The sequence below is a fragment of the Trichogramma pretiosum genome, unplaced genomic scaffold (assembly GCF_000599845.2).
Source record: "Trichogramma pretiosum strain Unisexual culture from Peru unplaced genomic scaffold, Tpre_2.0 scaffold7, whole genome shotgun sequence".
Classification (NCBI taxonomy): Eukaryota; Metazoa; Arthropoda; class Insecta; order Hymenoptera; family Trichogrammatidae; genus Trichogramma; species Trichogramma pretiosum.
Genome location: NW_019641639.1, coordinates 3,303,280 through 3,331,164, shown reverse-complemented (window position 1 = coordinate 3,331,164; position 27,885 = coordinate 3,303,280). Strand labels below are relative to the sequence as shown.

Genomic DNA, 27,885 nt, shown 5'->3' with positions numbered 1-27,885 from the left:
AAGCCGAGGGCATATGTGTTGTGTATATATATATGCGCTTGTGTCAGTGTGTATACCAGTGTAGTGTGTATGTGCGCGCAGCCAAGCGGCAAGCTTCAACGGAAAAACGTGGGAACATTTGCCCGTAACTCCGCGCGTGCAGTATACCTAATACATGTGCCTATCCTGCGAGTACTCGCGGCGGCGGTTGTAAATTCAAAACGAGCCTGGCAGCACACGTAGCTTATCGTTGGGAGCTGCTGTTGTTGTTGTTGCTGCTACTGATGACTTATTAATTCCGCGAGTGTGTGTGCGTGTATACTCCCACTACAATCACTACTACTACAACTAGCAGTGAATGATAGGCCCGAGGAAGGCCGCGAAGACGGAGGTGTGCGTGTGTGCGAGCTCGTTACTTACACGTTACGTCGGGCGCAGGTGATATGCAGTGCTCGTTGGTGAACGACGTCAGCCTCGCCGTCGTCGTCGTCGTCGTCGCTGTGTTATGACGCGCCGATCGAACAGCAGCGCACGGCACGACACGACCAAGAAAGTCCCACAAGTGCTTCTTCTCCACGACGATACGTTATTTTCGCAAGCCGAGGGTGAACAACCCATCGCAGCTCGAGGGCTATACTCGATACCTCGTAACGGTGGTTGTGCGTATATAAATATCAGTGGCTGTGTATATAAGCAGTGTTTTGCATTATGAAAGATTGATATATAGTTGTAAAGTGTCTCGAGATAACGACAAAAAGTTTTTTTATCAATTTGTGTGTCTGTGTCTCTGTGTGAAGCATAATAAAAAAAGTGACGAATCGATTTGGAGAAGAAGAATAAGAAATAAAAATGGGTAATCATCCGACTCATCATCAGCCGCTCGAGCGCGGCACACGTGGACATGGCCTTCGGCTCTCGGTACATACATATATAATATAAAATGCACACTATACACGCTAATTATATCTCTCTTAACATTTTTTAACTCCTTTTTCTCGCCTCCTACTCTCAGCGTGCAAAACCACATTAATATACGCTATATTTATACGACTTTGGAGCTCTCTGTTGTGTGCGTGTGTGCTATATAACTGTTTGTTTTTGCCCGCTGTGTTTATTATGCTTCGAAGCTACAGCGGCACCGAGTTTTTAAATGGCGAATATGGCAATATTATTTACGTGTAAGAAGTGGCTCGCTCGCTCGCGACGACGATGATCGCGCGCTGTGCAGTGCACATTTTTAGCGCACGCAGCCATCGGAGTCATCGAATATCATGTACTATAAATAAAACCTCGAGCTCTTTTCATATGTATAATTCGTGTGTGTGTGCCTCTCTTTTTGCCAATATTATATATGCGACGAATTACGCCATTCCCATAATAATGTAACGCTTTTAATCGGCGCGTGGAATTCTCCTCGCACCGCCACCTTCATCGGCCACAGAGAGGAGAGAGGATATTATCAGCAAAAAAGAGAAAACGACGACGATGACTAAAATATAATAATCGAAAATTGACTCTCTGGGCTTCCATGACTGATGCACACAGGCACGACGATATTATATTTGCAGGCGCGTATAAATATAGATGCGTCACGCGCGCGTCGATGTGTTTAATTACTCGATTATGTAGCGCTCCGAAAAAGCGATATCGCGCAGAATGAATAGAGTATATAGTATCCTATCTGCTTTGATACCATATAGCTATATAACACCGTTATTATTACAATGACGCGCGAGCGCCGCATACCTATATATGCGCTTTTTCCCGAACGAATACTGCTGATGCTTTTGCACGCACACATACATACATGCACGCATATGACGCGCATTCGGATTCGCGTATTTTCCCCTCTCTCTCTCTTGCAATTTTTTTGTGCCTACCTCGCATCACAGCTCGTATTGAGAACTAAACGATACCCATGCGCCCCCTGGTGGATCAGTGGGGAATTGAGGCAGATGAGTAAATTTTAAAAAATAACATGTAAAAATGGGAAAAACTGTAAATAAAAAATGCTAGCGATAACAATGTTCATGTTTATCATTCTTAAAACAAAGATCAGACCCTCACATAATATTAGAAACAATAAAATTCTTGAAAAGTTTGATCTGCGGGTCTTGAATAGTAAAATGAATGTAGCAAAATTTCGCGGGAGTTGCCGTCGCCACCGCAAGTTGATTGATATTTGCGATTCTTTTGTTTTTTATTTATCCATTATTCTACTACATTGTGTTCACGCTCATCATATCATAAATATATTATCGAGATATAAGCTAAAAATGAGTAATATAAAATTAGAAATAAGCTTTGAAGATATTTATACGATATTAGGGGATTCAAAGCGACCTATAGTCGAAGGTATAGCCGTTTTATTAGCCGATCACATTTTATTGTGCGTACTATAAAAATAATTATGCAAATGTTAATTAGATAAGCATTTAATGATTGATCTTCAAAAAGGATTTGATACAAACCTGGTAAAAAATCTTCAGGTAAAAAGTGATGGTTACATATACGAGCATGCACTGATAAATTTTTTACTTTCAGAGCCAGTAGCCACTTAATTCTGAACGATCTTTTGGTGGTTTATGGAAACTAATACAGTCTTCGTGTGCCTTTTTTTGTACATCCCTGTACACTGCAATACACTGGTTTTTTAAGTTTATCTATGTCAAATATAAAAAAATTTAGTGAATCTTGGCAATGTCAACAAACGAACGGCAAATGCTCAGCAGACACCAGTAGGGTGCTACTTATGCTGTTTTCGAAACTGCTGTCAATCGTGACTTTTAATTAGTGTTATTTTAAAAATGTGACAATTTTTCAAGAATGTTATTGTTCCTAAAATTATGTGAGGGGTTGATCTTTGTTTTAAGAATGATAAACATCCACATTGTTATCGCTGGCATTTTTTATTCACAGTTTTTTCCATTTTTACATGTTATTTTTTAAAATTTACTCATCTGCCTCAATTCCCCACTGATCCTCCAGGGGGCGCATGGGTATCGTTTAGTTCTCAATATACAACCTGTAAGGCAAGCGCAAGTACGCGTGTAATACCGGAGCCCCCGTCTATGCTACATATGCAACGGCGTAACGAAGCGTATTTCATTAAATACGTACACACGTACGTATGCATCGGTATGGACGAAAAATCCTCGCGCGTATCTCGCAAACTTTTTAGCCCTTTCGGATCCTTTTTCTCTCTCTCTCTCTCTCTCTCCTTTTTTTTAATTGCACGCGTGCGCGCAATCCGATAACGCTCGACGAGTCGCGCTACGGACGCTTTTTTTTAACGAGGCTCGAGTCGAGCAAAATTGTCAGAGTTAAAAACGACGCTAGGCTGTGAAGCCTCTCTACACCTATACATACATAGGTATGCGACGATTGCTAGGGTGCAGCAAAAAAAAAGCCATAAGGGGTAGAGCACGAGAGAGAATCGAGGAGAAAAGTCGCGCAAATTCGAATCGCTCGAGCATCGCTGCTACCGCTGCCTCTCTCGTGCCTCCATAATGCGCATTTTTGTATATTATATATATAGAAGCCTCACTATATACTCCTCTTGATCCTCGACAGCTGTAGATTTTTTTCTCCTTCCTAGAAAAAAAAAAAGAAAAAAAAGTTTTGACGCGCCAGCAGCCGCCGCCCGCGCTTCAGCCGATGTAGTACTGTATGTGCACGCTCGCGAACGCGTGCCATACACATATATATCGCAGAGATACTTATACGACGTGCCGAGTACTACATACCATAATGCACGAGGAGGAGTGTGTATGTGTGTTGGCGGTGACGACGACTTATCCCCTAAAAATCACGATTCGCAGCTGTCGGAAGCTGCTGCTATTGCCGCTATACGCCGGCTTTCGTTCGTTTCTCTCCGCGATGCCGATGATGATATTTTAAGAGCTGCTCTATTCCTCGAGCAACGTACTTTTTTTTTCTTTACTTTTTCCATATACAACGAGCGTACATGCCGTACGTATGTATGTTGTATATGCGCCTGTTTAGCCGGTGGCCGACCTGGATGAGACGTTGTATGCTTACTTACTACGCAGCCGTGACTCCATTATTAGGGTTGATTAGATAAACTTTAATGGCTGACGATTAGCAGAGAATATTCTTCCTCGTCGTAGTCGTATTGGTAGATAACCCGGCCACACATTGCCGCGCTATCCGCGTCTCGATCTCGATTCTCTTTGGTCTATATATCAATCGTAAATACCTGCGTGATAAATACGCATTCCACGCGACGACGACGATGATAATAACGAGCGGAGAAACCCGATTGACGTTTTGTGTATTCGTATAATAGTTGTAACAATCGGGAAAGAGAACGTCCATTACAATGACGCGACTTCCGCATTGGGCATTTAATCGAAATCGGAATTTCGGGCCATTTACCGGGACTATACAAACAGCGTACGTATGTATCTAGGTATACTAATTAACGATCATCGATAACTTCTCTCTTCTTCGAGTCATCGTGTAAATGCTACGTCTCGAAGAAAAAGTGAAATTCTCTCTGTCTATCGACAAGGCGCGCGCGACATCTCCCCGCGGAGCATCTGCGCTCGAGCCGCAGCCGTATAACGCAGCGATATATGTTTATTCAAGGCGTCCTGTTTATCACTGCCGATATTATATGGTCCCAAAAGCACATATTTACGCGCATGGGATATTTATTAATAGACACGGGCGCACTTGGAATCGGTATGTACGTATGTATGTGCGGTAATTCTAATCGCCTCACGTGTTCAACACAGAGGGAAAAAATATGGAGCAGTAGGTACTTACTGGTAGACTCCAAGCCTGCACTTTGTGCTCGGAGTCGAACAGGCTCTATTTAAGTTGCTGCTCGAGGCATTGGGCCGCACCGGCGATCGGCCGCGAGGAAAGAAAAAAAAGAGATCGGAGCGAGAAAAAAAGAAAGGGACGCGAGTATGGTTAAAGAGCCGTAAGTTTGTTTCAATTCTCCAGGCCAGGTGAACGATCAGCGAAAGAAAAACAATCCAGTCGTCGACGACCCGTGACTCGCTCGATTATTATATTCCGGCTCGATCTGTATGTATACAGAGACAAAAGTCGGTTAAGACGTTTGTTTCGTGAACACGTCGATTTCCCGAAATTCGACTGCACCTTTTGCTCGCCTCGCTGAGTACTTGGTACACTTATAACTCCATGTAATATAACGGAGCCCCGAGAATATAAACATGGAATATCTCCACTTGGTGTGTACATGTATATAGGCTGTGCACAATCGGCCATTAAAGCACTACTGCGCCTCCTCTCTGTGCAAGAGCGAGAAAGAGAGAGAGAGACGAAAATTGCATTAAAACGATTATTGCACAACAATAACAGAGCTCGACGAGAGAGAGAGAGATGATATAGGCAAAGTCGAGTAATGTACGTGCTACGAGTGCAGCTCGGAAGGTGTGGGTCGAGAAAAAAAAGCACACGGACAAACTGACAGACAGTTAAGTCGGACTCTCTGACGCGCAGACAATCGTATAATACGTATTATAAGACGCACGCGGAGAGCTCGCGCGGACACTTGCAGTTCAGAAAACGGAAGTTACAATATATAATGTATGCTAGAGAGAAGAGAAGAGAAGCGACTCGCGCTCGCGAAACAGTAAAATATATTATATAATTGCGTAACTCGCGTCACGCGCTCCAAGCCTTATTATATTCATTCGCGCGGTTATATATCCTCAGCTTGGATCATTCATTCGATACAGCAGCAGCAGCAACTGGATGCTTAATAATAATGCATGTATTTTCGAATCGAATCGAATCATTGAAAAAATTTTTGCGCTGATCCATCTCGGCAAATCGACACGGCGCTCATGGGCGTACTATTAAACAACGACGTAATGATATAACGTACGAGTCCAGGCAAAATAAAGCCGCGCGTTATGCCGTGTGCGGTGTTTATACATACGCCGAGTCGCATATGAGTGTTTCTGACTAACTTTTAAAATTGCACGTACTGATGTGTAAGTCAGGTAATTTACCATGCACAGTTCTGAAATTTTATCAGGGTCTTTAAGAAGACTTAAGAGATCTACACTTTTATTTTTGAGCGTTTTGGTGGCCCGTCCTTTTTGTATCGCACGTTTGAAAATCGATTTTACTCTTGAGTCAAAAAACGTACTGCGAATAAAATAAATTTTCGATAGCTTCTTAAAAAATGGACTATTAACCAAATGATCTGAAATTATCATGTTACCTTCCTTTATTCACATACTTTAGAAAAATTTGTGACCTGAACTTGATCCTCCTAAATTGGAAATTTCCCAGAATGTTTTCCGCGCGTACTGGATTATTTGAACTTTTAGCTTTTTTTATACATTTTCATTTTTTACAATGGACTATTGTTTTTTTTTATATCTGTATACATGTTTAAAAAGGGCTGGAAAAGACGAACAAAATGAGCCCAACCAGAACTCTGTCCCTTATTTAATAAGAATTGTACGCTGGATTGAACATTCGATAATCCTGCGTTAATCACTTAAAAATTTTTGAAAAAAATTTTTTTTTCATGAAATTTTTTTCTACTATGAATAAATTAATTAATTTATAAAAAAAATTTTTTTCATGGGAAATTTATAAACAATTTTTATAAAAAAATTTTTTTTTTCATGAAAAATTTTTATAAATATATTTTTTTTCATGAAAAATTTTTTTCTTATCATGAATAAATAAATTATTCAACAAATAATTTTTTTTCACACACTTTCTTTTTTTATTTAAAAAATTTTGCTATATCATCAAGGGCAAGGCCGTAAAAAAAAAATTTTACATTTAATTCATTTATAATGACTACGCAATTCGCCTACGTAGATAATTATGTGCGGGATGATATAAGTAATGTCACATGAAAACACATGAAAGAAAAAGGGGTTTTTTCGCTTCAAAAAGTGCATAAGGAAACTTGAAAAAATCCAAAGAAATTTAAGGTCATGTTTTTCAATGCATAAAACAGAGAAAAAAATTTTCGAGTTTGATATTGGCTCGTATCGCCGTATATAAATTTTCCAAATTTTTAATTATTTTATCTGAAGGCCTGAAGCCCTCGAAAAATCTGAAGAAATTCAAGGTGCTTAGTTTTGTTGATATGTACTATTATGAATTTTTTCAGATTTTTTAATTACTTCAGGGCTTCAGAATGAATATAAATAAAGAATGGACGTTTATAGGGGTGGAGGGGGTAGGAGGGGGGGATGGGGAGTAAAATTTTGGCTTTAGGATTTTTTTACCATGTACTATAACATATCAAAAGCGCATCTAGATCGGTGTCATTCGAAAATTTGAAGAAGTTTTATTTTGACCCACATTTAAATCGGGTTTCCCAAATGGACTATGGAGGAAAATAAAGCCCAAAGTTATTTTTGGGATTCTTTGTTGATAATATTCAAGAAAAATTCATTCCGGATACTGTGCCGCTAAATTTTTCATCAAAAAATTTTTTAGGCGTTATTTTAAAAGTTAGTCAGAATCACTCATATAGGCCTGTCTAGCTGCGAGTTCGCGCCTTCGGGTGTACACACCACTACTTGGCAAATATACATACGCGCGCGGCTACGTGGATATTAAATTGCTATGCTGTCCGAGCTTGGGTAAAACGAGCTAAGCGAGTTTTTTCTCTTTTTTCCTTAACGCTAACTCGTCGTCGGGTCATCTACCTTCTTTTCTCCCTCTCTTTCTCTCTATACTCTTCCTCGTTTTTGCGCCGGTATATAGAAATTGTCAACTGGAAACTCGATAATTCCTCTGGAGTATACCGCCTATGACGTGCATAAACATCATAGAGGCCTACTTACGCGATATTTATTTACGTTAATATTATTACGAATCGAATTCGCTCGATCCTCGACGCAGGAGAAAGTGTAAAAATCGTTATACTGTAATAGGCGCGCACGAATGCCGTAATATCTATTGAAGACTGCGAAAATTCCTTCATTCATGCCTCGATACATACGATATATGTATCCGGGTAAATGTCTCAGGAATACGTACGAGCGACGATCGTTGCTGAATGACTGGCGAATGGAAAATAGTATAATAACGAGCATAGACGCGTTTTGCATTGGTATACAAAGTATCGGCAAAAGATAGTAAGCGTTATAATACAGCCTACGCAGTCATTCAGTCAGTCAGTTAGTGTGTATGTATGTATGTATGTATGTATGAGCGTATAAGCATTCTCTATACTCTCGAAACGCGAGCGAAAAGGGGATCGAACTCAAGGCTAACCAGATGGCAAATGTGTATACAATAATATATCTATATTTGTGTGTGTGTGTGTGTGTGTGTGTGCTGCCAGAGCTCTCGAGTCTCGGAGCCGATATCTCTCTTTCTCATACTCGTATAGCCGTTGTTGTATATGCTACTGCTTTTATCCTTCGAACTCGGAAAAATGACCCCGGCGATGAGCAAATCGACTCGATGCCGCTGCTGTCGGCTGCACTCGTATGGATATACGCATAAAGTGCAAATTTCGAAATTGCGCTGCACAGCCGATGAGGTGTTGTGTATCGCAATTGTCCCTCTCTCTCTCTATACAGTCGATTTGCATGCTCATCGCGGCCCGCAGCTTATAGACTCACGCGCGCGCGAAAGAGAGTGCAACATGTGCCTCGGAGCGTATCCGCCCACGCACAGCAGCAGCGGCAGCAACAACAACACACAACTCGCACTCTCTAATCGTTTATTACAAAAGTGGCAGAATCGGCGCGCGCTGAACGTGTGTCTGTCTGTGTGTGTGTAGCTGCTGCCACATAATCATTAGAAAGTGTGCGTGTGTACACATACACAGGCACGCACACGAGGCAGTCGACAGCTCGACGCGCGCGCTAATAATACAATAATAATATAATCGCGCGTGTGTGTATGTACGAAGACCGAAAGTTACGCGACCGGTGCGCGCGCGAGCTTATGTAAACGCCGACTTATAAGCGCGCGGGTAAAAAATGTACACACATTTCGATCCCTAAACCGATTCATCCTGCCAGCCATAGCTATAGCTGCAATCGGCGCGCGATCGGCTCCGCATATATATAGAAAACGAGTATACATAAAGGCACTCGTTGTGCTCGCGAGCTCGTACGTCTATATAGGCTCTTTCCCGTTCGCGCTGCTCGCGCATGTTTATACATTAAAGTTGCACCTGTTTTAAAGGGGCTAGCTAGCTAGCTATACACACACATCCATGTGTATAGTGTAACGCGCGAGCGTATATATGAGTGAAAGGATAAAGCGCGAGTTGATCGCGTATACATGTAGGCAGGGACGGATGCCTCGGCGACAAGTGCCCTCCGTTTCTCTTTTCTGCCTGCACACACACTGTGTATAATGTATCGGCTTTATTGGCTGCATATGTACAGTGTCGTATATAGCTAATGACCTTTGGGCGCGAGAAAAAAGACACGATGATTTTCATTGGAAGCGATAGCGCGACGCGTGTGTTTCGCGATGGAACGTCACAGCAGCTCGACAAAGCTCTCTTGTCTCTCTTCGTCCATTCATTGCTCGCGTGTAAATACATCTGGCATTTTTCACAAAAACGTCAAACGTCAACTCGCGGAGAGCAGCAGTAACATCGCACAGTAGCAATCGAAAACAATTTTCCATTATTATATGTACTTTTGCTCTTTGGCCTGCTCTCTTTATCTCTCTCTCTCTCTCTCTCTCTCTTTCTCTTTCTCTTTCGCGTGTGGCGATGCAGCTGGCTCAAGGTTATTCTTCTTTTTACTCTCTCGCTTTGTGTGTATATGCGTGCACGCGGATGAGTCATTTATAGACGCGCATCTGAAACGTCTGTGTGGATGCACCTGAAGTAGCAAAGTAGAGCTTATTATTTATCCGCGAAGCAAAATGCTCGTTTCCTCTTATACCTCCTCTATGCGTATACGCGGATGGAAATTTTCGCGCGCTCGCATTTTTATTTTCTCGTAAATACTTTGGCTCGGCTGCTCGTCATATTACACGCTTAATTTACGATGATACGAGGAGAGAGAGAGAGAGAGAGGTAAATGTCCGGTTTTTTGAATGGCATTGAATGGGTAATTTTTTTTCTCCGCTTCTTTTTTCAAAAAGTAAATTACGACGATCGAGAGTCTTTTCTTGAAATTCTCTGCAAACTCCACTCGCAGGAAATTAGCCATTGAGACGATTTTTATCATAATGCTGTAGCAAAAAATCATCTCTCTCGTTCTCGTTTTCTCGTTCTTCGCGGAGATACACTCGAACGAAATCGAAGAAAATAAGCGAAAAGCGCAAATGTACGCGAGACCTGCGCAGATCGGCAATCGGACTTTTCAACTTTCTCAGTTAAGCAGTAGAGAACTGGATCGATGAAAAAAGATACAAAGCTCTAAGAAACAAACGAGAGAGAAAAAAAACAGGCGCCCGCGGCGGTCTATATAGAGTCACGCCGCTCGTTGCACCACTATACGATCTGCTCGTCTAACTTTTGCACCGACTTTTTTGTAGCCTGAGCTCATGCAACGAGCGAATTCTTGGCGCATTAGTCGTTCTCGACACTTGTAAAATAAAAAAATGATAAAAAAAAAAAAAACAGAAAAAGAAAGTCACCCGCGCATGATTCAACGTTTCGTCCTTTCACGACTTAAAAAGAGATTTAAAATTGTATATACAGGCTATAATATAGCAGCGCAGAACGAGATCATCGCGCGTTATCTCTTACGTCTTTATTATATATAAGTCGCGTATTAATAAAGAAGTGTGTGAATGTTCGCACGAACGATACCATCGCATTGATTTCTATTAAGGAGTAATGAATACGAAAAAATAACACGAGCACATAAGGTGAATTCATCATCCGCGTGCGAATTATGCACCGAATGCGGTCCGATTCGACGATGACGCAAGGCCTCATTATAAATACGAGTTTGTAACGGACACAACAATGAGCTTCGATAAAAAAAAAACAGATTAAGTAATTTTGTGTCATTCAGGCGCAGTCAGCGACACACGATTGACGACGGCATTATTATACGCGTATCTATAATCGTTCATCGTCGGTTTTGCGGCGGTGGTAGTATAGTAGTGCGCGCCGATTTTAATCGGATTTAAGTACAGCAATATGATGATACACACTGCTGCGGCGGCTCAGCTCTCGGGGGAGCGACACACAACGAGCAGCGCAGATCGGGCTAACTTTCGCACATGCGAGCTAGCTGCTGCCGCTGCCTTGTCTTCGCTCTGCGCACACAAGTGGCCTTCTTTCGAGTCTGCCTCTCTCTATTATCGACGATATCTCGAGTGGAAAATATCCGACGCGTGCCGGTTTTCGCCTTCGTTATTATTATTTTCGTTCGTTGCAATTTTTTCATTAATTTTGCATTTATCGCGACTCTGAAATGTTGGCTGTGCGTGATCACGCGTTGCGCCGAGGAACATCTTTGCGTCTATGTTTTTTTTCTCTGCGTCACGAAACGATAATAATTACGTATGTCCGCGCGGCTAACTGCACGCCTGGCTATTCATTATTTTTACAGCGTACTTGCAATTTTGTAACTCGTACAAAAAAAAAGAAATAACCGGCTGACGTCAGTTTTTTCCACATTCATTAATCCATCGCGCGTCGTCGTATACATGTTTTTCCACCTCGTCGAATCAAGCCAACGGCAGCAGCAGTGTGACAAAACTATCATGACAAAATGTCTGCGGGGCTCCACCGCCGCCGCCGTCGCGCGCATTATAATATATAATCTGTGTCACGAAATATTAGCATACAGCGGCGCGTTACAGTAATGTAATCACATACACACATACATATTTTTTGCGCCGCAAGATTTTACGTAAGTTTCATAATGTGCATAATTGTTCAAACGTTCAATGTCGTTGTGTGTCTGTGTCTGCTGCGGCTGCAATTGCGTGCTGCATGCTCAGCAGCAGCAGCAAGGATCGTAAAACAAAAAAAAAAGAGAGAGAAAAAGCACGAGGTCTCGGTACGTCCGCACGGCGAGCCAACCGACCGGAACATCCCATGCTCTTGGAATTAGGCGTTTTGTCCTGTTTTTTTTATTTCTATCCTGCGAACGCACTATACACACGGCAAATAAGCCACGATCGCATCCACGCGGTCGCGTTTGCCAACTTGTGGTCTACTCTCGTATTATTATAATACGCGTCAGCGTGTTCCCGTTTTTTTGTTAAGCCATTGTGTTGTATCCAGCGAATCGTTTACAATGGATATGACGCAAATCAAAGAACAAGTGGCTTATTAAAAAAAAAGAAAAAAAAACGTAATCAATTGATTATTTATCAAGTCGAAAGGGTAGCTTATTTCTCACGCGGCATATGAATTATATAGCTGTTAATATTAAAGGACACAGACTGGTCAGAAACGCACGTGTTATCAAAAGAGAGCTAGTCGGTGCGGTGGTGACAGGACACAGCCCAAAGCCATATGGCACGGCTCTTTCAGTTCGATATATGCAATTTCGCGCGACGTAATAAACAGAGAGAGAGAGAGAGTCATTTTCAGGCGCGACACACTGTCGTCGTCGTCATCGCCATCCCAGTGGATCTATTAAAAATTTCTCATCTCGCTCGTGTCCGATTGCAATATCCCTCGGAGCGGACTCGATTATAGAGCCTAGGAATTAGGAAAACTCTCGAGACTATATACGTATAACACAGGGTGTGTGTGAAACGACGTCGGTCGGAGCGTCAAACGCATATACACGTATCGGTGAAATATTAAATCTTGAGGCGTGCAATAGACGCGAGAATAATAGGACCCATGCTTAGACATGTGCATCGCTTCTCGGCACGTTTTTCGAGCCGACGCATATAATAAATACACTGTAAGGGGGGTTGTTGCCTTGTTGCTGCTGCTGCGCCTGCGATTCTTTGGGAACCAAGGCAAAGATTCGATCACAGAGGCCAAGCAGGCATTGGCTCTAGGCCCTTTTTCTGTCTCCGGCACACACACACACATCTCTTTCTCTCCCTCCCCATTCGCCTTGCAGATCTTTTCTCTCCCTTATTGCGCTCCGACGACGGCGGACGAGTTTCCTTTTTTGGCCGCTCCGATTTGTATTGTGTATATGTACGAGGTCCCTGACTAGAGAGAGCCATGACCCCTCGCTGCGCCGCGTCTTATGTAAGGATATTTTCTGTGCGCAGGTATATACTATATATAGGTGTATTATCGCACGCTGGCGCGGCGCAACGTGTGAGACGCGCCGAACGATATTTATGGAAAAGAATGACATATTTTTTTAACTACATATACTTGAGAGCGGTAACGAATTTATTATCGAAGCTACATGACAGTTGGCGACAAAAATTAAACATTACGTGCTTTGTCGACTCGTATTTTATCGACCAATTATAATGGACATGTGCGTGTAAAGGCGTACAATGCCGCAATCAGCGATTCTCGCCACCCCAAAGCCCTTTTTTTATCACGTGTACTTACTATACTACCCCCGGCTCGACGCTTCAATTATTTCGTTCCACCCTCGGCGCTACTCGATTGTATAAGAAAAGACACGTACTTGATCGGATGATTATGATCATTAGTTGGATATGAAAATTAGGCAAAAAAAAACACGCGTATCCCTAATTCCAGTTTGATAGACTGTAATCCGGTATTGGTAAATAGTACATATTCCATCAAAGTCGATCAGAGTTTGCTATCCGTACTTTGTGTATCTATTCCAAGATTAAAAACTTGATGTTCGAAGCGATGCAGGGATTATTTAGAGTAGATGAATACAAGATTCTCGTGAACAAACAAAAAGTAATGATAGGTAACAACATTTATAGTAGTTATGTACGCTTTTGCTGCGAGAACTATATAAGTAACAAGTTATATAGAGTTATGGGCAACTTCAGCAGCAGCAGCAGCAGCAGCAGCAGTGTGTGTATGTACACAACTCACATTACCCAAGTTCGCTTTCGGAGCTCGGAGTCTCAGTTCTTCGCTTGGCTGTCGAAACTCTGGCGCGTGCGCCGTGGTGGCGCCTGTAGATAGGCTATATAGCTAAAAAACTGTCTGCTACGCCGAGTTCTACTTGTCATTTGTCAGTTTCACACTTCTCTGCTGTGTTGTTGTGCTTGTGTTTGTCTATATACCTGTATAATATAAGCGTGTGTGTCGTTGGATACACCTGTGATGGAATAGTACTCGTTTGATAACCGTTATAAACGATTCGCGAAAAGATCTTGCCATTTTCCATACGAACGATGTGAGTGTGAGTAGTCGTCGTCTCTTGTCTGAGTGTGTGGTATGATGTATTTCAACTGTAAACAGCTACAGGGATTTTCCCACTGACACATTTCTTTATTTACATTGTGATGTACATTATTCGAGACGAGTTTTTAATTTTCCCATTTCTTTCATTCTGTTGCAGAAACGAGAACGATCGCCCGGTAAAAGAATGGACCGGTTGAGGAGGAGTTTTCGCGACAGCTTTCGCCGGCGAAAAGAGCCACACACACCCGAGGCCAGTAAACCACATCTCTGGCAGTCGGACGAAAATGCAGTACGCACGGCCACATGCGCTTTTCAAGTCAAGGTATTGATACTTTTTCCTCATTTTTCAACCTTCTTTTTCCTTCAATTTTATCTTTATGCCAGTTCTCTAAACTGTATGTTGATCGATTTTTTTTCTGTGCTCAAATAAATTTTAATATAAAAGTTGATGGAACTTGGAATTTATTTATAAAAATTCATACAAAGAAAAAATATTTTTCTCATTATTAATACTTATGGAGTGCAGTAAGATCATTTTGCCATGTCCCAAACTCCAAAATTTAATACCATTCAGTATGGTAACATTTCTTTCTCTATGATTCATTACTGTTGAAACTGAAAGTATGATTGTATTATTTTGCTTAATAACTGACATCTTCTTCTTATAAATATTGTATAACTTGATTGAATTTTGAACACACTTTACTATTCCTATAAAACATAACCATGTATATATTTACAATGGTTGGACATAGCCTCAAGTTCAATAATATCCTAGAAATTGAAATAAGATAATTAAAATGAATTGTAGTTAAAATATATACTTATGTTTTTTATTGTTTCTAGTATCTGGGCTGTGTAGAAGTTTACGACTCTAGGGGGATGCAAGTTTGTGAGGAAGCTTTAAAAGTACTTAGGGTAAGCATATTGTTTTGTATTTTATAAAATAATGATTTCTACATTTTCAAAGTACTAATGATTGATTATCTGGACTTGCAGAATTCTAAAAGAAGGCCAGTCCGAGCAACATTACATATTTCTGGAGATGGGCTACGAGTTGTTGAAGATGAAACAAAAGGATTGATTGTGGATCAAACCATTGAAAAAGTATCTTTCTGCGCACCTGACAGAAATCATGATAAAGGGTTTAGTTACATCTGCAGGGATGGTACCACAAGACGTTGGATGTGCCATGGGTTCTTAGCATTGAAAGAAACTGTAAGAGCTTGAAGATATATTATATGCTTAGCAATCACTTGATCATGTTTAATAACAATGGATGCATGGTTCACTTTTCTAGGGAGAAAGATTAAGTCATGCCGTGGGCTGCGCTTTCGCAGCATGTTTGGAAAGAAAGCAAATGCGTGATAAAGAATGCAAAGTGACTATGACCTTTGACCAAAAAACGTCTACATTCACCAGAAGTGGTAGTTTTAGACAACCCAGTTTGACGGAACGACTGCAGGACAGTCGAGAGCGCGCTATAGGTACGAAACAAAAACATGTCACCCAAGAGAAACAAAAGTATAATCTTGTTTCATGAAAAACTAATGATCTTGCTATTGTCCACACCAGACGTAGTACCAGTATCCGCGCGTCAGGTGTACAATCCGTTCGCGATCGAGAGGCCGCACGCGACGCCTTCGATGCTCGAACGACAGGGCTCTTTCCGTGGTTTCAATCAACTGAATCAAGCCTCGCCGTTCAAGCGTCAGTTAAGTTTGCGCGTAAACGACTTGCCGAGCAACTTCGAACGGGTACGCAGCCACAGCTTGGAGCCGACCGATCTCGCGCGCCTGCCACAGACCATGCCACACCAGATCCCCGTCAAGCCACCAGGTAAGAAACGAGCCCATTTTAACTCGCTTTCAATTGGATATTTGCCGTTGTAAAAGATGCAACGCAATTATCTGCGTTGCTTGAGGGATGAAAAATAAAGAATAATTGTATTTTCCTTATTTTTCGGCAACAGACTTCGATGGATATAACGAAGGTCGTTACTAACACGCACTCAATGTTTAACTGTATTGCCATGAATATATTAGCTGTGACTCATCCTTAGCGCAGACGTTAAATTTTTGTTAATTTCGTACATAAAAGTTTCATCATTTAGAGATTGTGTTTCTCATTCTCTCCTACCGATGTCTCAAAAAAACATCAACCATGCTGCATGAACGGAAGTAGTACTCACACTCTTTCGCAAAATTGCACAAGTAATCTGTATACCGTTAAATATTTTTCAATGCTTGACCGTACTCTTGTTTTTTTTTAATAGTGAGTCCGATACCCGAGATATCACCGAGTGGCCACGACAGCGTCTCGGCCATGTGTCAGCAGTTGTCGCGCGGTCTGTCGCTGCTCTCGAGCAACGACGATTACGCGCCCAGCATCACGAGCAGCAGCGGTGGCACCGCGTCGTCCGTCGCCAAGAAGCTTTTCGCCAACAACATGATGAGCAATAACATGATGAGCAGCAACTTGATGAGCAACAATATCAGCAACAACTTGAGCAACAATCTGGTCAACAACGCAACTTCTGCTTTCTCTGGAGGTACGATTACGTTTTCATAATGCGTATAGTAGGCTGCTCATAATTCAGAGATAATTTAGAGAAATGCAGCAAGGGTGTTATTTTTTCCTAAAACTGATCGATCGATATCAATGTACTTGCAGTAACCAGCAGCAATTCTCTTGATGATCTCAAAATACAAAGCGACCAGAGTTTCGTCAATATAATAGCCTCGATATTCGATACGCCAGCAGCCAGTCCAGCGTTCAGTAACGCCTCGACCACCTCCATCGGTAATACTCATCAGGTGCAGCCATCGACGACCGACTCGCTCGCCGGGGGCCACTCGTCGCTTCATAACCAGCAGCAGCAGCAGCAGCAGCAGCAGCAACAGGCTCTGTCGACTCAGAGCGACTCGTCCTCGTCGTCGCTCTCGCACATAGGCCAGCAGCAGCAGCCGCCGACCGGTATGCCGAGCCTCAACGACTCGCCGTCGTCAATTTCTCAGATCGTGCATCAGCCCGCCGCCGCTGCTCTGCCTATGCTGAGCGACTCGTCGTCTTCGATGTCGCCCATATCGGCCGGCAACAGCGCCGTGACCAGCAGCATCTCGGGCATCGGTAATTTGAATATCTCGTCCGTGTGCACAACGCCGGTCACGACGTCGAGCATTCCCGTTGCAGCTGTAAGTTGACGAAAAAAAAAATTAAACTTAATTACAGTAGGTAGCTCGAGAAACATTTTCTAACGATCGGCTCGTTGCAGGTTCAAGCGATACAGAGCACAGGTAACCTACCGAATCCCGAGCAGTGGCTGGGCAGCGTGACGACGCAAGTGGCCGCCGCGGCTGCTGCGTCGAATTCCGCTCCGACGACGACGTCGGTGAGCCAAGTGCAGGCTCCTCCACTTGTGCCGCCTGCCGTTGCGCCGCGCAGAGCACCCCCGCTGCACTCGCGAGCTATGAGCCTGGGCTCGACTCAGGCCCCGTCGGCTGCCCCGAGGTCCGGTCCCGCCGATCCGTTCGACGCCGAGTGGGCAGAAATCGCCGCGCGCAATCTTCGACAGGCGTCTTTAACGAATCCCTTCATCGTGCCCAATACAACGCAAGCTTTTCAGGTACGAACTTGCGATTTGCTCGGAATTTAAAATTGAAATTAGCGTGAGAGTTTTCTTATTGTAATACCAATTTTATTTTAATCCCACAGGTGCAATTGTAGCGCGAGGAGTTAAAGAAGACGATTGCTGATTATTTTCGCACCGACACGCAGTAAAGAGCAACGCCGAGTAATAGTGGTGCAAAGCACGATTTTTCATCATGAAAGCTCCTCTTTAACCACTCGCTAAAATAATTAAGGATCAAAAATATTCGCAATAAATGAAGCCAAGCCAACTCAAGCTTCGACGTTTTTATTACGCTAAAAACACGATCGAAGTGCTTTTAACACAAAAGAGAAAAAAATATACTTGAAGCGCGCGAAACGCAACACTTTGAGCGTGTTTAAAAAAAAACTCTATGCTCAGTGAGAAACAAAAAGTTATAAATATATATTGAAATTTTTAAATTGTATGAAAATGATACTAACAAAGCGACGTCAGTTTTGTTTTTTCCTTTGCGTGATTCTCAAAACATACTTTCTTTGACGCGCAAGATGTCTCTGAGGCACGAAAGGAGAATAAGAATGTTGTTGATTATAACTTGTTGCATTTGTAAAAAAAATGGATTTTAGGTTACCGAAGCTGAGTAACGGAATATATGTTCGTGTTATTGGCATAAGTTTAACGTGTTATTATAAAGAAAAAAAGTTATATACGACACGTCGATCAAGTATTATATAGTGAATGTATAAATTTATCGCATAGAACAAGTGTGAGAGAGTTATATAAGCGAGAATGTGTGCCATTTCGCTGTCAGAAAATTAAATTATTGTATTTTTATGTGTATATATATTTTTAACGGTATCCTTTTCACAAAGATGAGAAATGCAAATTTTTTTTTACAATTGACAATTAGCGAAAAAATTCAGAGTGTTATTGTAAATTAAATATTCAAGGACGAGGCTGACGTCGATGCAAAACTTCGTTGGGTTTTATGCATTTTTTGAGAAAAGATCAACCATAAGCGTTGACGTTATAACGAAAAAATTTATGAAGTAGGAAAAAAGATTATTCAATTGTACAGAACTGTTCGATAATTCGCACACATTTATTTTAGACTGCCTATTGTATTTAATTACCAGCTTGTACAGAGTTTGCAATTACTTAATTAAAATTTAATTTAGTGGATTTTTCAAAGTATCTTACAATACTTAGTGAAACGTGATACTTAATAAAAATCGAAAGTACAGTTTATTATCATAATTTTCCAACATCTTGACAAACTGAGAGTTAGGTGCACACATCGGTTCTGTCTTCTCTGTGAAAAAAGATGGAAGATAAAACGTCACATAAAGAGAACAATGTCGCCAGCACAATATAATGAAAGATGAAAAGAACATTTATGCTATGTACTTATTATATTATTAATGATGCTTATATAGACAAATATAAATGTATATATGAGATGTTGACATATTCCATGTACTTAATCATTTGTTTTATTTTTTATTTTATTATTAAAGCATTAAATTTCATTTCGTTAACGAATCAGCAAAGTTTTTGTTTTTTCGCAGACCCTTTTTTCATAATTCGTCAAACAAATAAGGTCAAGGTTTTTCACTTGACGCATTGTCGATATTATTGAATATTCACTAATTTCTATATTTAGTTTATATTCATACTGAATATCAAATCATCATATCAAAATAACGACGTGACGATAAATCTGTGTCTGTGAATCTAAATAAATCATGAGTAAACTCGACATTAACGAGAATCAATGATAAAAAACTAACAAATAGTCACTCCAAATGTTAATTAGCAAAACGCCATTAATAATATGCATCAGTAAATCTCAGGTTCTATTCCAAAACATACAGAATTTACCAAAGATTGGGATGAATCGTAATTTTGTTCATTTTTTGTCTACCATACATATCAGCCTCTTTGTAAAAATGTAAAACACTTCCATGGCAAGGAAAATTAAAAAAAATATATACTCATTTATAAATAGTGCTTTGCATAAAAAAGAGAAGACGTTGACTAGTTGAAAATATGCAATAAAAGTTTTCAAAAAAATTCATAGAACTAATAATATAGTAAATTGAAATTACTAAATCGAGTCTTTTTGTTCCTAGAACAATATATTTGTATAACTAGCACCTAATAACTTTTATTTGCACCTATGACTATATTAGTAATCGTTAGGACAAAAAACAGTATAAATTATTATACTACTGAGACGCTCTGATATAACGGCATAGTTCAAAAAAATGTTTTCAACGGGCACGAGTGATTTACGTATCAAAAACAAAAAAGGAACAATTGTCAAACGATGCCCAAGAAAACAAAAACAATACAAATAAAATATATTAATATCGGACAAGATCTGTGATACGCTGAATGAATCAGTTAACTAAATTGATAATTCACAAGATCAACACCCTCGAGCTATTTTTAATTCGGTAAAGGCGAATTAAAAATTCTCATCTCGAGAGACGCGTCGGAGCTTGTTTTTTCATAATTTTTATTGGAAAAATGATCTCTTAAAGTAAATTTTTTATTAAATTTTAAAATCCGTTGTTTATATTAAAGAATAAACATGCCTTCGAGTATTAGTAGGTGATAGAGAATAGAAATACTGAGTTTCGCACAATATGAAATTATTATAGTTGATAAAAATTAGATACAAAGCAAAATTATAATATATAGTTGATCGTATCGAGGATACTTAACGAAGGCATTTTGAGAATAACGGGACGAAAAAGCCCAGCGAATAATATACATATTGTTGTCTATTACTAATGAAAAAAAGGGAAGTACTATACGTGAAAGCACTTAGAATGATGTCAAAAAACATAATAGATTTATGAAATTATAAAATTAAAAAAAAAAACTAAGCGATGCAATGACGATTATTCGAAATGTTTTTTTCGTCGATGACAAAACTCGATCGTTTAGATTATTTTCTCAATCACTCCGTTTACCTTCACGAGATTTTTTGTAAATTAATTTTGTACATAAAGTAACTTTTAAATTTGTACAATTAATGAAGCGAATATTTTGCTAGTGAACTAATTTCAAGTTGGTGAAAAAAAACAACAACAAATATTCTGCCAATCAAAACGCTGCGCTGGATATTCGATGATCGTGCTCACAGAGAAATAAATAAATTATTTTTGATTCCATATGTACCAGGTGCGAAACACTTTCCGATCGATTTTAAAAAGTAACAATTTTTCACGTCAATTTGCTTCTCCGCAGCGGTAAGGGAAAAAAAATTATATTTTTTTGTGAATGGTATTTTTATGCGAATGAATTGTTAAAACATATCGAAAAACTTGGTACAATTTTCATGATTAATCTTATAAAATATAAGCCTATTTTATCGAGCAACGATTGTATAAACAGAACTACGCAAGAATAATTATTTTAAAATTCAATCTGTCTCAATGTCTCTCTATCTCTCTTTTTCTCACTCTGCTCCGTAAAAATTTCAATGCTAGTTAGGTTCTAGACCACGTGCAGAAAATTATGTTCCAAAAAAACAAACTTATAACAATAATATATCGACAAGTTCTTATTATAACGAATTGAGTTGAGCAGACTCCAGGCAGCTCGTGATCGATTGTTTTACATTATATGTAATTTGTTATACTCTGGAAAGATGTCTCTTTTGTAAATAATAATAAAGAAACGATGCATCATCTCGCAAAAGCAAGGAGCTATACTTACATTATGTGTATGTGTATTATCGATCGACGGCTACAGGCGATAGATTAATTGTGTCAGTATAATACTTATTATGAAAAAAAAGTATAATTTTTACTCGCAATTGTATGAGCCTCTGAAATTGAAAAGTAAGATTCATTATTATATATGTCTGTTGCGATTATAAATCCTCTGGTATTTGTTATTTATCATGCCTCCTTTTTTCTTTACATCTTTGAAAATTCACTCGACGTAGCGCCCATGGGTAATTGGTCATGAGGGCGGGCCGAGCTTTGGCTCGATTCGAGGCCAATTGCGCGTAAGGAAAATCGCTCGTTCGAGATCACGCGCTGCACACACAGGATGTCCATTGGTATGTAGCCCCGCGCACGCAGCCGATAATAAAGTCCGTATTATCGGTCATTAAGTGCAGCAAGCCGTGTTTTAGTCCTCTCTCGTATATATCTTTTATATACCTACGCTTTTATCGGCGCGACTCTCGATCTATGTGACTCGACGCGCGTACAGCGTATTGGGAAAATTGAAAAAAAAAAACGACGCACACGTTCGACATTTCACAGTCGGCGCAACTTTTCGGTACACTCGCATGTACGTGTACGCACGAACGGATCTGTTTTGCAGGTATAACGCGGCGGGAACATAATTTACCGTCTCAACTGTGCTGCGCTGCTATAGTAGCTGCGTTGGAGGGCGAGATGAGTTTTACAAGGCCCGGAAAACGGATGTCGAGGCGAACAAGCGCCGAGCCTAGCTATACAGCTTTAAATTGTCACGCCGTTTCCGATTAGTCGAACTTTCGTGCCCTATTGAATATGAGCCCTGTCGAGCTGTGCTCTCTCTCGAGCTCCAAAGGAAAAGTTTTGCGTGTCGAAACTTTGGGCTTTACGGATCCGTGTACGATATGCATACGCGAGTGCGATTATATAGGTCTCTCTCGCGCGCGAGCTGTGCACTACTACTACTGTGTTAATCTTTTTCATTACACCTGGCGCACACACTACACACAGTGAAAACTCGAGAGCTGGATGGATTACGTACAGTTGTTATCGATATGTGTGTTTATTATTTTTTTTTTTATTAAAATGAATACTTTTGTTGTAAAGATTAATCGAGTATAATAACGTGCACACACTAACAACGAAATTTCATTAATTATAATTTATATAAAAAAATATAAAATCTATACTTAGCTTATAATCTAACATTCTCGTTATCCATTAATTAACATTGATATTATATAAAAAAAATTTTTGGTATTCTACTGAGAAAGACGGAGCGAGTTTCGATAAAAATATATAAACAATTGTAATAACGATGCCACAAGGGAGGAGGAGGGTAACGATTAGGTATTCTCCATCGGTCTTATCTGGGCTTCCTGGTGGTCCATCGGATAATCCGGCATGATTATCTCGAAGGAGCTGACGTAGGTCCTCGGTGAGTTTGGCTCCGGAGAGATGTCCATCTGATCAAAGAAACGATATAACGTATGATATCGTAGGTAATCGAAGTATGTATGTGTAACCTACCTTGGAGTCGTAGTGATCTTCCTCGTCGGTGGAGTAGAGCGAGCCACCGGCGCTGCCGCCACGGCCCTCGGAGCTCTCGAACACGCTCGAAACCGTGGACGAGTCGTCCGACTGCAGCTCCATCGCCTCCATCTGTTGGCTCTCCTGCGAGGCCGTGGAGGTCAGTATGAGCAGGCCCTTATCCGCCCCGTAATAATCGTGCTCGTTGTTGATCTCGGCGAGGAACTCCGAGGCCAGGGTGGCGTCGAGCAGATCGGCCTCGTCCTCGTCGCCCATGTCGAGGTCGCGCAACTCCTCGGGCTGATCAGTGGCCACGTCCGTGTCGTCGCTGTCGAAGGACTCGCAGCGCAGACGCCAGCACTGCTTGACCTCCCTGAGCCGCCTGTTGTTGGACTCCTCGCTCGACTTCATCAGGAGCACGGCCATGCTCGACGTGTACACATCCGTCGCCTCCTCCTTCTTTTGGTCGTCTTCGTCGTCGTCGTCGCTGTAGTCGTCCTCGGTCACCCGTCTCTTTTTCCAGTATCTGTCGACTTGCTTGGGGATCGGTGAGAGGTCGTTGTCACTGCGCACAAAAATTTTGTTTACATTCAAATCGCGAGCTTATTTTCGCTATATTCAAGTATGAAACTCGATTTATTGTTGAAATCGAGCGAGGTTGTATATAGTGAACACTCAAATTCACGAGGTTTTTCTTTCTTTAGTAAAAAAAAAAAAAAAAATGGTAAGCATACCTGCTGATCTTGTAATGCTGGACAAGCTGGGGTGCCTCTTTGACGTAATTATTATTCTGATCTTCCATCGCTGAAGTAGTTCGAAAGGAGCTTATAACGATTCGACGTTTGTTTACGAACATTTAAAACTATACTGATCCGATAGTCTGTCGCGGCGATCGAGCGGAAAGTCGTCGGCATGTATTTGTTCATTAGTAAACATAAAATATGTAGCAGAGAGAGAGAGGGGGGGTTGCTGCAGGGCGACGACGAAATTTCTAGCACCCAACCGATCCGAAAGGGAATCTCGTCTCTCTCTCTCTCTCTCTCTCTATCTCGCGCTTCAAGTACGCATTTGCATGATTCAGAAGCCTAAGAATTTGAAAGTGCACAGCAGCAGCAGCATTCGGCAGAGCACAAGTGAGTGAGAGAGAGAAGCCTTTTAGCCGGGATGAATTGGTAATAAAGAGCTAGCGCGGGAGAGTGGCAGCAGCAGCTAACAAAAAAGGAGCCAGTGAGAGAGAGCATTATACCAGGAGCACGATGGCTTTTAAAGTAAATCTATATATAGCAGAGCGCAAGTTGACCATTGGCCCGAAGTTTTCGAGGACGGCTGCTGCAGCTCTCTCGAAATCCTCTTAGCGCCGGAGTTACGAGTTCATTGGGAGCACCACACGCACACACACACACACACACACACACACACACACACACACACACACACACACACACACACACTCGTCACTCATCTACTCGCGCGTATATATAGTAGTGCAGTATATGCCGAGGATAGAGAATGCGAATTTGCGATGAAATTCGGCGCGTATGTGTACCGGTATATATATGGCAAGTCTTGTGTCCGAGTGTACCGACGCGGAGCTGTGTTGTACACAGAGAGACCACCGCACTGTGCCTATATCGTAAGCGGCTTAGCGCCTATACGCAGCCTGTGGCCCTGTTTTTTTTTGTTCCTCCCTTTTTTTGGTGTTTTTTTTTGGGGGCTGCTAGCCGATCGATCGACCGCAACGCGTGTGTGTACGAATTCGTTTACAAGCGTCGCGGCTAACGGACAAAAATATTCGCGCAGCTGGATTATGATCGTGGTACACCCGTGCGCGTGTGTGTTTGCGTACACAGAGCGCGACACAGTACACACATGCAGGTGCGCAGCAGTACTTGACTCACATCCGCGGCGACGGCGCAGCGAAACGAGCAACGAGACTCTCGTATTCTTCCGCGTCAACGTCGAGCTACGTCTCGAGTGTGTGTGGGTGTGTGGGTGGTGTACAACGCGGCAAATATTTGACGAGCTTTTGTGTCCCCCGAGTAGTAGTGGTGGTGTGCAGCAGTGCACGTGCTGCTGCCGCTGCTGCTGACGCTTTACTTTGCTGCCGGCGACGACGAACCACCACTTGCGCATTTCTCTCTCGCTCTCTCCTTTGGAGCTTATTCTTGTTCCGCTGCGCATAGTGTCAGCGAGACTATATTATAATGTATATCGTGTACGCAGTTCTGTTACAACTATTTTTACATAAAAATCCTACCTCTCTTGTTTATTGACTTCTTATTTTCTACATCATTTGTTATTTTACATCAAATACGTGCGCAAATGTACTTTACATTATTTTATATATTTTGCCGATCGAATCGACCTTTACCACGAGTGCAATACAAATGTTTCAGCCGTCGTAGTTTTTCACCGCCAGCAGATCTGGACCTGCTATCAGTATAGCGAAATCGGTCGAGTTGTCGGTATCGCTCGCCGGCTGCTTTTGATAATATTTCGGCATGAGTTTCTTGGATTCATCGTCCGGTAGAATATCTCGTACCATTTCTAAATAATCCTCCAGTAGATGCTCCATTCGATTGGAGTCGCCGAATTTCAGGGGGTACATCTGTTCGGGCTCGGCGGGACTGCCACCGTCCCAGTAGAGTATCTGCGCAAAAAAAACTCACGGTGTAATCTCGAGCTCTCTTTGCGTTCGATCGTCGATGTTAACTACTCACTCTTATGTAAACTCGATCGTCTTTGCCTCTCAGCTTCTCGATGGCGATGCAGCTGCCGAACTCGGGCAGCATCGGGCCGTTCGTGGGCCTGTGAGCCCTCAGAAAGCAACCCAGGTTGAACTCGTGGGCGCTGTAGAGGTACATCTTGACTCTGCCGTCTTGCGGCCGCTGTATGTTCTTCAGCGCCTCCTCTAGGAACGGGCCCGTGCTCAGCTTCTTCATCGTGTCCGTCGTGACCATCGAGTCGTAATACTTGCCCATGATTTCCTCGAGCGTCGCAAAGTCCTCGTCGCTGCACCAATCGGGCCGAGGCAGACCCAGCGCTTGGGCGCACTTCAGATTGCTCGTGATCAAGATCGGCGACAGGGGCCTTCGACAGGTCATGTGGGTCGCCTCGGTGTAACGCGCGTAAAAGTCTTTGTACTTGTCGAATTGCTTGCGAAAGTCGGTCGACTCGAAGACCTCCCGCAGCAACTTGCGATAGCTGAGAGAGATCAATTTTTTTATTTCAATTAAAAACATTTAGCAGAAATCGGTTGCGTGTGGTGTCAAGCGGTTGCGCATACTTGGCCTCTTGCACGACGCTCATCAAGATGTCTGTGCTGTGATGGACGTAGTGCACCGGCATCGGGACCCAATCGAGTTCGTCGTGCCATCGGGTCTTCTGCCTCGGCGGTATCAGTCCGGCGAGAACCAGCTGCAGCGACACTCTCGTGCGTTCGCTCTCGGTGCTGCGCGCGTAAAATTCACCCGTTTCCGGATCGTCACCGAGAAAATCGGCGTATCGTTTCCTCAACATCTGCCCGAGTCTGTACATTCGTTGCATGCCGATCTGTGCGCGTAAAGAAAAAAGATAATTCAATTGATAAGTTCAAATCGTCACGCCTTTATAAAAAGTATAATACGACAATAATATTTACTTTTGTCAGCTGACCGTAGCCGATGCCTCGATAGACGTCGTCGTACGGGTCGGTCTTGTAGACTTCCCATTTCAAGGCGGCTCGATCGCCGTGTCTGAATAGCTGCGCGCAAAGTCAAACGAATGGATATGGAAAAAGGAGAAGAAAAAAATTATTCATTCGATATCGTCGTCGTTGTTGTGATTATTATTACGACTTACGAACTGCACTTGCTCCACTCGGAACTCATCTGGAGCGGAAGCCATTATTACCGGAGAAAAAGTCGATCGATTACTGGAAAATATATGCAAAACTGATAAATACGATTATACGTAAATATCGTGTAAAAGTGACGATAATGTCGAGCCGAGAAAAACGTCCGCTGCCGAGTTATCTGTCGAGATTATAATTCGCACGATAAACAATTTATAATGAAAAGGTGTTGTTTACACAAAGCAGACAATGTGATAAATGTTAATAACCTCATACTTGCTTACTAGTTCCTATGAGGTGTAGCGATTGTATAGATCTTGCAGATGCAGCTGTACTTTGATAAATAACTGCGAAACGTGCAGGAATCTCGCGAGACACTCTCCAAAGAAGAAAAAGAAAAAGAAGAAGAGGCCGCAAGGAATAATATAATCAGAATGTATATCTTATCGTTGTACAGATAACGAAGCTGCAGTGTCACCAGAAACAACGATTAAGGCGAGCAAAATGACACTCGCAAGTTATAAATAAACCTTTTATTCGGCAGCTGTATTACAAAATAATGCTGTAATATTTGCTCCGTAATACAGAAGTGAATGACGATCCACGTCGATACAGTAAGAAACGGTCTTTAGGCATGGCTTAAAGTCGAGCATTTACATACGGGTGTCGTACTTTTGTCTCGCTCGCAAATAGAAGAGACGTTATGGGTACGAAAAAGAAAATAATGCTGATACATCGTTGGTGTTGGTTCCTCTCCTTTCGGCTTTCTTCGCGCGTATCTGTCTCTTTCTCTCTTTACAATTTACAGTAGCAGCCGATACATCGAGTCGGCCACAAACTCCGCTCGCGCTCTTCAGGCGTTGTTCATTCGTCGCCGTATATATACACACAGTCGCTGCGGCAGTACAATACGATCCACTGCTGCAGCCATTTGTCCCGTATACGCGCGCGAGGAGAGGGAGATTGCGGCGAGTTGTAAATT

General features: G+C 41.9%; 3 protein-coding genes across 13 annotated transcripts in view; 1 reads left to right on the top strand and 2 right to left on the bottom strand.

The window, feature by feature from the left end:
- LOC106648631 (protein numb) overlaps positions 1-19,361 on the top strand; it is a 35,292-nt gene extending 15,931 nt beyond the window's left edge. Inside the window, exons 1-11 of one of the 8 annotated variants that reach the window (XM_023459574.1) lie at positions 42-897; positions 14,367-14,531; positions 15,056-15,127; positions 15,209-15,427; positions 15,510-15,696; positions 15,785-16,048; positions 16,182-16,202; positions 16,485-16,760; positions 16,970-17,403; positions 17,484-17,834; positions 17,924-19,361. In XM_023459574.1, the coding sequence (XP_023315342.1) occupies positions 829-897; positions 14,367-14,531; positions 15,056-15,127; positions 15,209-15,427; positions 15,510-15,696; positions 15,785-16,048; positions 16,182-16,202; positions 16,485-16,760; positions 16,970-17,403; positions 17,484-17,834; positions 17,924-17,935 (2,070 nt within the window). In that variant the 5' untranslated portion in view covers positions 42-828 and the 3' untranslated portion in view covers positions 17,936-19,361. Of the gene's footprint in view, positions 1-41; positions 898-14,023; positions 14,241-14,366; positions 14,532-15,055; positions 15,128-15,208; positions 15,428-15,509; positions 15,697-15,784; positions 16,049-16,181; positions 16,203-16,484; positions 16,761-16,882; positions 17,404-17,483; positions 17,835-17,923 lie in introns of those variants that run through there. The other 7 variants (XM_014365671.2, XM_014365669.2, XM_014365675.2 and 4 more) reach the window with 7 other exon arrangements.
- A 3,323-nt stretch (positions 19,362-22,684) lies between these two features.
- On the bottom strand, positions 22,685-24,027 carry LOC106648559. Its single transcript, XM_014365516.2, has 3 exons — positions 23,806-24,027; positions 23,072-23,636; positions 22,685-23,007 (listed from the first exon to the last, which is right to left on the bottom strand). The coding sequence occupies exons 1-3, from the start codon at positions 23,925-23,927 to the stop codon at positions 22,888-22,890; spliced, it is 807 nt and encodes a 268-aa protein (XP_014221002.1). The 5' UTR covers positions 23,928-24,027; the 3' UTR covers positions 22,685-22,887.
- A 1,304-nt stretch (positions 24,028-25,331) lies between these two features.
- LOC106648490 (testicular acid phosphatase homolog) lies at positions 25,332-27,569 on the bottom strand. 4 transcript variants are annotated; one of them, XM_023459531.1, is made up of 6 exons: positions 27,180-27,569; positions 26,912-26,984; positions 26,712-26,813; positions 26,358-26,623; positions 25,792-26,275; positions 25,332-25,721 (listed from the first exon to the last, which is right to left on the bottom strand). In XM_023459531.1, the coding sequence occupies exons 2-6, from the start codon at positions 26,954-26,956 to the stop codon at positions 25,464-25,466; spliced, it is 1,155 nt and encodes a 384-aa protein (XP_023315299.1). In that variant the 5' UTR covers positions 26,957-26,984; positions 27,180-27,569; the 3' UTR covers positions 25,332-25,463. The 4 variants fall into 4 exon arrangements, with proteins under 4 accessions (XP_023315299.1, XP_014220901.2, XP_023315298.1 ...); XM_014365415.2 differs by having other exon boundaries at positions 27,184-27,569; XM_023459530.1 differs by having other exon boundaries at positions 27,188-27,569.
- Positions 27,570-27,885: the final 316 nt, after the last annotated feature.

Coding starts and splice junctions, on each gene's coding strand:
- LOC106648559 (XM_014365516.2), bottom strand. CDS start 23,927: ATGTTCGTAAACAAACGTCGAATCGTTATAAGCTCCTTTCGAACTACT. Junction 23,637..23,805: donor CAGCATTACAAGATCAGCAG/GTATGCTTACCA, acceptor TTTTGTGCGCAG/TGACAACGACCTCTCACCGA. Junction 23,008..23,071: donor AAGATCACTACGACTCCAAG/GTAGGTTACACA, acceptor TTCTTTGATCAG/ATGGACATCTCTCCGGAGCC.
- LOC106648490 (XM_023459531.1), bottom strand. CDS start 26,956: ATGGCTTCCGCTCCAGATGAGTTCCGAGTGGAGCAAGTGCAGTTC. Junction 26,276..26,357: donor AGCGTCGTGCAAGAGGCCAA/GTATGCGCAACC, acceptor GATCTCTCTCAG/CTATCGCAAGTTGCTGCGGG. Junction 25,722..25,791: donor ACGATCGAGTTTACATAAGA/GTGAGTAGTTAA, acceptor TTTTTTGCGCAG/ATACTCTACTGGGACGGTGG.